This window comes from Lygodium microphyllum, chromosome 24, assembly GCF_053477565.2.
Source record: "Lygodium microphyllum isolate KBCC chromosome 24, Lygodium_microphyllum_v1.1.10, whole genome shotgun sequence".
NCBI classification, from domain to species: Eukaryota; Viridiplantae; Streptophyta; class Polypodiopsida; order Schizaeales; family Lygodiaceae; genus Lygodium; species Lygodium microphyllum.
In genome coordinates this window covers 95,524,709-95,534,125 of record NC_141158.1, presented here as the reverse complement: position 1 = coordinate 95,534,125, position 9,417 = coordinate 95,524,709, and the positions used below count along the sequence as shown (strand labels likewise).

General features: G+C 42.7%; 1 protein-coding gene across 1 annotated transcript; it reads right to left on the bottom strand.

The window, feature by feature from the left end:
* Positions 1-8,346: 8,346 nt before the first annotated feature.
* On the bottom strand, positions 8,347-9,049 carry LOC148015388 (pentatricopeptide repeat-containing protein At3g13880-like). The gene is made up of 2 exons (XM_087665196.1): positions 8,788-9,049; positions 8,347-8,513 (listed from the first exon to the last, which is right to left on the bottom strand). Exons 1-2 carry the CDS (start codon positions 9,047-9,049, stop codon positions 8,347-8,349), a joined length of 429 nt encoding a protein of 142 aa, XP_087521322.1.
* Between the last annotated feature and the right edge of the window lie 368 nt (positions 9,050-9,417).

The following is a 9,417-nucleotide window of genomic DNA, read 5'->3' as shown; positions in this document are numbered from 1 at the left end:
TTCCAGCAATAGGCACTCTAAGCACTGTCCCATCCAATTCTGTCAATTCATATGTTGCATTATCAAAAACATGTTTGACTATGTACGGCCCAAACCATCTTTTCACCATCTTCCGAAGTGCAGTATGCTGATTTTCAAGGCTGCTATCAAAGACCAATACCCAATCTCCCTCTTCTATTGCTCTAGGCCACAAGCGATGCCTGCTATCAAACCTGTTCTTATTTCTTAGTCTAGCAACCTTCAACCTGTCAATAGCTAGCTGAATATCCTCTGGTCTTCTCTCCAACTGTCGAATCCGAAGAGCTAAGAGCTCCTCTCTCGTCAAATCTTCCTGCCAAGGTAAAATTGACCAAGTCAAAGCACAAGTCTCAGTCGGCATAACAGGTTTCTGACCATACATCAACTCTGCAGGCATATATCCTGTGGTAACACTGTGAGTCGTACGATCAGCCCACAAAGCAAATGGTAGAAGTCTCGGCCATTCTCCAATCCGTCCTCTGCATGCTTTGGCTAATGCTTTCACTATTGGTGGATGCCCTCTTTCACTCTTCCCATTTCCTTCTGGATTATATGCTGTAGTTAGAGCCAACTTGATTCCTAGCTGAGAGAAAAACTCCCTAGCTTCATCTGCATCCAATTCACCGCGATCCGCACTGATCTTACCCACACAACCATACCTGCAGAAAATTTCCTCCAATAAGAACTTACACACTGCACTAGTGGTCTTCGTTCTCAAAGATCTGCCTTCAACATGATTGGTAAGATCCTCTCTAGCCAAAACAATATACCTCATCTGCCATAGACCCATAGGCATAGTAACCAAATCAACTACCCACTTATAATGAATGCATAGCGGATAGGTCGGATGAAGCTCATCTCGATGACGCACTGCCGAATACATCTGGCAGTCTCTGCAAGTCTCAACAAAGTGAGAAACATCTCTATACATGCCTTTCCACCAATATTTCTCCTTGATTTTCTCATAAGTAGCCCACACTCCTCTATGACCAGCCCAAGGACTCTCATGAAACTCCCTCATCACCTGTAACTGTGTCTCTCTATTGCAGAAAATCCGCAAAGGTAATCCGCCTCTTTTCTTCGGATGCTTCCAAAGAAATCCGTCCTTGAGAAAATAACCATAGGCTTTCCTTCTGATCTTCTTGAACTCTTCATCTGTCCATTCATCTCTTTTGCTTAGTGTACTAAGGTACCTGCCAATCTGTAACCAATCTCCAACATAGAGTTCTTCTATGAAAGCCACAATATCATAGACATGACAAACATGATCAACCATAGTGGCTGAAATTTCTGCATCATCCTCTTCTGCAAGTAGAGTCTCCTCATCATCATATCTGGCTCTAGACAACATATCTGCCACTGGATTATCCTTCCCTGCTATGTGTTTAAATTCCGGATTTAATGACTTGATGTATGTAATCCATCTCAGCATAGCTATATCCAGAGTAGAGCAACTCGTGATCATACCAATCAATGGCAAGCAATCTGTCTCTACCACAACTGAAGCTCCAATAAAGTACTCCTTGTCACATTTGAGAGCCGTGACAATCCCCAGTAGCTCCCTCTTGATTTGCGGATATCTCCTCTGTCTCTCGTTTAGGACTTTCGCCCCAAACCAAATAGCATACCTATTTCCATCTACATCATCTTGACCCACAGCCCAACCTATGCCAATTGGACTAGTGTCAACTGCCAATACAATAGGCTTTCCACAATTATAATCCGCTTTCTTGAGAGTAGGAGCATTCTGCAATAACTTCTTCAATTTTTGCATGGCTCTAGTGTGGCTCTCATCCCAATAGAATTTCTGCCCCTTTCGAAGCACTTGATATAAACAATCTGCTATGTGTGCAAAATGAGGTATCCAAATCATATAAAACGCACAAGCTCCAATGAATCTTCGTACCTCTAAAGTGGTAGAACAATACTCCGCAATCTTGCCTATAGCATTCACCTTATCAGGTGAGGGTTTCCTGCCATAATACCCACACATATGTCCAACAATGACAACCTCATTCACTCCAAAAACAGATTTTTGCCCTGAAAGTGTCAAGTTCACTTCTTCTAACCTGGCCAAAATCTTCTCACATGCTGAAATATGATTAGCCACAAAGTATCTGCATCCCTGATCATTTAGACTCTCATTTTTCTCTTCTTCTGCACACCCCTTAATGGGCACATCATCTAATAAAGGCATAGTAAGCTGAGGTATGTAATCTCGAAGGACCTTATGCATGGCATTCATCATATGCGCAAGAGAATTAGTGGCACCTTGAGGCAAGGTACACATCCTGATAAGCCCAATAGGAGTTCTCATGGTGGTTATGTCCCTGCTTTCCAAAGCTAGCTGAAACTGATCATATCCTGAATACAAATCACCTAAAGAATAGATAGCACATCCAGCAAATGCTTCTGCAAACTCATCCACAACTGGACCTATACCAACATTCCTGATAGTAACTCTGTTCACTGGCTGCATGTCCTGAATAAATCGGAGAGTACCATTCTTCTTTGGAACTGTAAACCACCTGTTTGAGTATGGTGCAGATGAAGGCTCAAGAATTCCCATCCTGATTTTCTCATTCAATAAATCAATCAGCTTTGGCAGGTGTGCCTTAGGCATTGGAATAGGTCGGAGATTCCATGGAATATGAGGAATAGTAAAGATCACCATAGGAGCAACAATATCAGGATTTACACATCCAATCTCATGCGGGAAAAAAGCAAATCCCCTTCCATGTCGCTCAAGCATCTCCTGAAAGCATTGCTTCTCTATGGGTAGCAAGAAATCACCATTTCCAATTTTCATTTCAGCAAGAGTCTCTGCTGAAAATTTATGTCCAATATGCTCCGGATTCCTCAAAATTGGCTGTTTAGAAGCCCTCTCTATTTGCTGATCACTGTTAGATGGAAGCGGTACAGCTACCGGCTTCACCTTCTTATCCACAGTTTTGTATTTCGTGTCAACCCTGGCTTCATTATACTCTTCTGCATTACTCAAATCTTGCTGTAAATCAGTAATTTTGCACTCCAATGGTGGCTGAATATCCTCAGCCCTCTGCTCTATGGACTGCATAAGAACAGCCCTAAACTCTGGATGCTGAAATATTTCAGCAGTAAACTCTGTTGGCTGAAAGTTTTCAGCCCTCTGTGTCTCTGAAAGCTGATCATAACCAGCTGGAAACTCTGTTTGCTGAATTTCTTCAGCACTCAACACTTTTTGCTGAGCCACCTCAGCCTCTGACTCAATCTGTGACACAAAATCTGCAATTTCATGAAACATGTCCAGGGACTGCACTAATACATTACTGTGACAATTCTGCATATCAGTTTTCAGCATATCTTCCATCTCTTCCATCGTATCTGCACAAATCACATTGTCATACATCCCATCTATGTGCTCCTCATCCTCTAAATTTCCTGCATTTTTTAAATTTTTCTCCTTCTTGCATATGTACTGCCTGGCAGCTCTAGGCAACCTAGAAGTCTTCTGATAGCTCATCAAACTGTTTCCTGAAATCCCAACAAAACCGAAGGAGAAAACACTGCTGCCAGGAGGCGAGAAATCCAATCTCCTCTCCTCTGTATCACCATCGTCTCGCGAAACGGCGGCACCTAATGAAAACCCGAATCCCTCACAGTGGGCAAAGGTGCATCTCTGAGAGTATCCCTGTTTCTAACATGGTTCACACACACAGTCATAAACTGAACTGCTCTCATACCATCTTTACTGCGAATCCATGCATAAGCAGATCCATCATCCATTACCTTTGTTTCCATGCGCATCTCTGTGATGAATGGCTGTCCAAGAATTATAGGATAAGAGCATGAATCCTGCACAAAGAAATGAAAATCCTCCCCTACATCACCAATAGAAACCCTGACACTAGGATAGGCAGCATACAAATCACCTGCAGTGTTATTGGCAGCTCTCATACACCACCCATGCTCTACATCCATAGGCCATCTGTTACTCTCATAAACTCCACGAACTATGAGATTAATCTCTGAACCATGATCCACCAATGCAACATAAGGCACCTATTTCTCTCCAATCTTTACCATCGTCTCTGTAGTTGCCCTAGCCCAATGGCTCCGCGAAAAGTGACTACGCGGTATCAAGACAGGCTCATCAATTTCAGCATAATGCATAGGATGAACCCTCTTCTCTACCTGCGAAAAAACAGAAGCATTCTCAACCATAACCTCATCCTCATCCTCATCCAACTCCCCAATCAAAACTCCCTGTGTATCAGTGGTAGACAATGCATGTCTTTTCCTCTTCAGGACCTCCTGAAACTGATCCTGAAACTCTCTTTTCGAGATGCCCAAAATCTCAGAAATAGTAAAAGTCACCTCACTGCCAAGTATCTTGTCATTAAAGATTTTCTTCATGTCCGTAGATGTCTCAATGTCGGACATCAATCTAAACCCTGGCTGCTTTCTCTTTCTAGGCTCTTGCCTCTTTTCTCTCTTTTGAACATCTTCCATCTGTCGATCTGGCCCTGGTCTCAAAGACGGTCCTGCAGTAGGTGGTGTAACAAACTCACCCCCTCTAGTCTTCTTAGCTGCACTTGGATTTTCTTCATCCCTCTTACGCTTCTCCTCAACAAGTACATCAGCTCCATGAGACTTAGCCAAATAAGCATAAATAGAGTACCTGTCAATAGGCGAATCCCAACCTGTCTCTGATCTGATGCTAGAGCCTGCACTAGTCAAAACAGTTTGCTGAATTTTTCCCTTGTTTGCAGTCTCCATAGCATAAGTCCATAGTGCTGAATGAGTCTCTGATCCCTTCTCAATCTGGACTCCATATGCAGAAGCATCACCTCTAGCTGTCACATAAGAAGTACGCGCAGCCATGTCATCCACTAACTTCTTCATTCCACCTTTACCAAAGTTGGTAGCAAGTGGAGCTCCTGTCTCAGTCAACCAAATCTTACCATCTTGTCCCCAATATACCAAATTCTTCCTCCTTGCATCCTGAAAAGATTCACAATCCCTACAATGCTGATGGTCCGTACTATCGCACCAAATACATCTCCGATCTCTCCTAGGTGCACTAGGAGCACTCCTAGGTGTAGTAGGAGCACTAGAAGAAGTAGTAGGCGCAGTCGAAGCAAACTGCTCTTTCAATTTTCCCACCAACTCCACTTTAACTGACTCCAGTGTCAAATCCGTTATGCCTTTGATTATGTCATCAAGAGAGGTAGGCACCGATGGAGCGGATGGTTTTGGAGCAGAAGGTGTAGGCATCGGTCATGGAACAGGAGGAATAGGTAGAGTGGAAACAGTAGGCACTGGCATAGGCCAAGAAACTGGCTGAGGAGGAGAAGAAATAACAGAGATAGAAGCAGGCATAGGAGTAGATGATGATGTCGGTGTCATGGAACCATTCTGTAGGCGAGTCTTCCATATCCTCCTCTTGGTCAAAGTCGAGACTGCATCTTGAGCATCCTGCCAATCCGTTTTAAGACCCATAGGCTTCGTGCAATCCTCAAGAAGCTCACCCAATTCTTCCTGAAGAGCAGGATCTGCAGCTTGCAAGAAAAGCTCAACTTTTTCAACATCCAATGCTCTTTGTTCAATGGCATCAAGCTGACTATACCTCTCTTCAAATTCTCGAATCAACTCTGAAGCAGCTAGACCTTTGTTTGGCATGTAGACCCACTCTCGGAATGACCGCCGAGTAGCCATATCAAAGTCCTCAAGGAAATATTCTTCTTTCAAGGCCTTCTTAAAATCTTGCCAATGTGTATTTTGAATAAAAAGATCAGTCACTTTTGCCCTCAAAGCGGGTGTGACAAGACGAAGGAAGTACTTACTCATAAGTCCAGTTGGAACTCCAAAAAACCCCATCTTGATCTCATATATCTTCAAATATGCTGAAACATTTCGGCCGTCAAATAGCTTCTTCTCATTCTCAACTGCTTCAATAGCCTTAGTCACACTGTTTGCATTCTCCTGCTCCGAATAGAGTTGTCTTTGCTGAGACAACTGTTGTTGATGCAATTGTTGCTGCTGCTACATATACAATTGTGTCTGTTGATTTTGGAGCTGCATATACATGGACATATTCTGCAAAATCTGCTTTAGATCCTCTGTTGAAGTACTTGACGCAGCAGTCATTGATGGAGCTGAAGTAGAGGACGCAGCTGGAATCGTGGAAGAGGCTGAAATAGAGGCTGAAGTATCTCCCATCCTGAAATTTTTGCGACGCTTTCACGTCGGGTTCACCAAAGATGTCGAAGGGTTTGTGAAAGCAAAGTCACGTCTTCAGAAGACCTTGATAAATTTCTGGATAGAAGATCAGCAAAGATGCGAAGATGAAAGAATCTGTGTACAATAATAGATCCGTCAAACTTTCATTGAGACCTCATCTATGCAGCAATGATAAGATCAAAAGCAAGTTTTCAACTGAGCATAGAATTCATCCTTCAACATAGGAACCTTCAGTATAAATCTGGTTATCAACTACAGACAGAAATTTCAGCATTGTCCTTTCAGCAGCATCAGCCAAAGGATGGATCTATGGATCCACAGACTTAACAATAAACCCAAAGGAAACTTGATTCCAAATGTTGAGGTGAACAATATCACCCACTATCACATCAAAGATAGACACTACTTTCGTTCATTCGCCTTTGATAATTTGAATCTGGACATCTCACTTAAAGCCCTGAATTGGAGAGACTGCTTGTAACCACTGATGGCTGTAACAAGAATAACAAGCAGAACAACAACAGTAAAGCTCACACCATCATACCAGCCTTTCCCCACACCATGGCTCTTGATACTTAGGCCTAAAGAAAGGGCTGATATAAGAATTGGGCCTGAAAACTGTCTTTCGTGACTCCACTTTGTGTGGTCTTTCTTTATACCCTTACTCAAACAGTGTATGCAAAAATTAGGGCCGTACAAGGAACTTCTAATTTTCATGTCCAAGAAGCAGAATATACTCTTGGCCTAAGCTGTAGGAATATGTTCGCAGAAGAATGCTCGAGGATAGATGCATTACCACCGAATCTTCTTGAGAAATGACAAAATAAAGGTTGTCTTCGTTATGCTTTAATAAGCTACTGCTTTGAGAACTAGGCTTCCTGCAATAGTTCTCTCCTTGAGAAGCTTCTCTTCGGCACCTGTCTGGTGGATACGAAGCTGCTTATTATCTCGTGTATGACAGCCTCTATTGCTCTAGATCTGAGTTCATCCTTTGATGGCCACAAAAACAAATCCTCTCTGTTCAGCCGTTAGGGAAACGAATCACTGACGAAAAGCAGGTTTTGCTGTTGAGCACCTAAGGTGGCAGTTATGGCACGGAGCAACCTCTATTCCATAGAGCTGATGGCTTCCCTCAGCAATTTACAAGCTCACACCACAAGGAAAGTGGTTGTGTTAATTGGCTCTGATGTTTTGCAGTCCGCCACCACACGTATTGGAAGGTTAAACGGAGAAGGTGATGGCCAACATATTGAGAAGCTTGTCGAAGAAGGTGATGGTGTCTTCCGAAGCAGTTATAGCTTTCATCGCCCACATTGATCACCACTTGGAGTGCAATCACAATAGTCGAGTAGAGCAGTTGCCTAGAAGACCGGGTTTTCTTCTTGATCTTCGTTGTTTTCTTCAGCGTCGTTAGTCTTGAAGCCTCCAAATTCACACTGGACATTCCCCGTTAACCACCTCTTTGTCCTCTCATAACGATCAACAAGGACCCTCCAAATTCCCATAAAACTCTGATTTTCGTCTCTCTTCGTCCTTCGATTCCCATTCATATCGTCCAGTTCTTTTTCTGATAAATAATGCGGAGTGTGGCTGACGTGACGATAATGCTCTTAATCCTTCGCTTTGTCTTCTCCATCTTCATAAACAGAGCGTCCGTTCCTCTTCATCATCCCGACGTGACTATAATGCTCTTCGAGAGGAAGGCCTTCAAGAGATCTTTCCTGGGTCAAATTCATGAAAGTAGAACTCCTCACGAACCAGGAAGTAGAAGAACAAATCTGTGTGTCTGTATCACGCCTTTCTCCCCCATCGTGCACTCTCGTCCTCCCCCCCCCCAAAAAGGCTCATTTTTTAAAAATAGTCCTCTGTTCTCCTCATCTTTGTTTTTTTTTTCTCTCTGATCTTCCTCCGCCCCCAAATTGGCTTCCCTCCCAGAAAAGCTTCTGAAAGCGACTTGTTTTTTAAGATTCCTAAAGCCCCACAAGATTTTAGACAGCAAATAAATATGAGAGCATCTAAAGGTACGCTCCCTTGTTGCATCTCTCCAAAACATTTTAAAACTTCCTCATCAAAACCATAATCAGCATATCCTGACATAAGTGATGCCTAGGATGCTGCATCTCGGACTGGTAGTCTGTCAAACACAGCCTTTGCTTCCAGAAGAAAGCCACACTTGGCATACATATCCAGTAAGGTAGTACCCAAGTAAAGCTTTGTTTTCAAACCCCTAAAGGCTGCTTTGGCATGGAACTTCTGACCACTACAAATAGATCCTGTACTCCCATCAAGCAAACAGATTAACATCAGGAGAGACTCGTTCAAGCTCTAGCAGTTCAAAATATTTTAGGACTTTGTGACTAAGCCCCACTTTAACATATCCTACAATCATTTCCGTCCAAGCAATAACATCTCGATTTAGCATTTGATCAAACAGATGTAGTACTTCTGCAGACGATCCACGTTTGGCATACATGTCCACTAGTGTGCTGCTTAGATGAAGACATCTTTCCAACCCAATTTTCACTATTTCAGTGTTTATTTCTCAACCTGATTCCAAAGTTACTCTATCACCACAAGCCTTTATACAAAAAACAAGTGTAACAGCATCTGCAAGCCCATAATCGGCATATCCTGAAATGAGTGCTGCCCATGAGATTGCATCTCGAGTTACCAATCTATCAAAAACTCCATGTTCTTCTACACGCATGTCACATTTAGTGTACATGTCAACCAGAGCATTATGGATAAGTTTCTCTTGCACCAAACTCCTCTTCACTATATTCCCCGCACAGAATGAAAGAGCAAACATAACGACTAAGTATGTACAAAGTATCAAATCACACAACAACTTTTGGGTGGTTTTCACACCTCGAATGCGCAGCAATACGACAACGTCTTGGGAGGATTTTGGAAAAATTGCAAATAACACATCCTCTCCACCAAGACAAGATATCTGCTAGGCAAAAAAAGAGCATGAAAATACAGAATATCTAGCTGTTGAGGATCAATAGTCACATTCACATTCATGCACAGCTCTAGTATTCACTTTTGATCATTATGCGAATGCCCATGCACATATGCGAGATACCAAGCAAAGTGAACAATCAATCTCATGGAAGGATCTGAAGACTGTGAATGCTATTGAGCAAAATAAAGATAGTTCTGAAAAGCTTGACT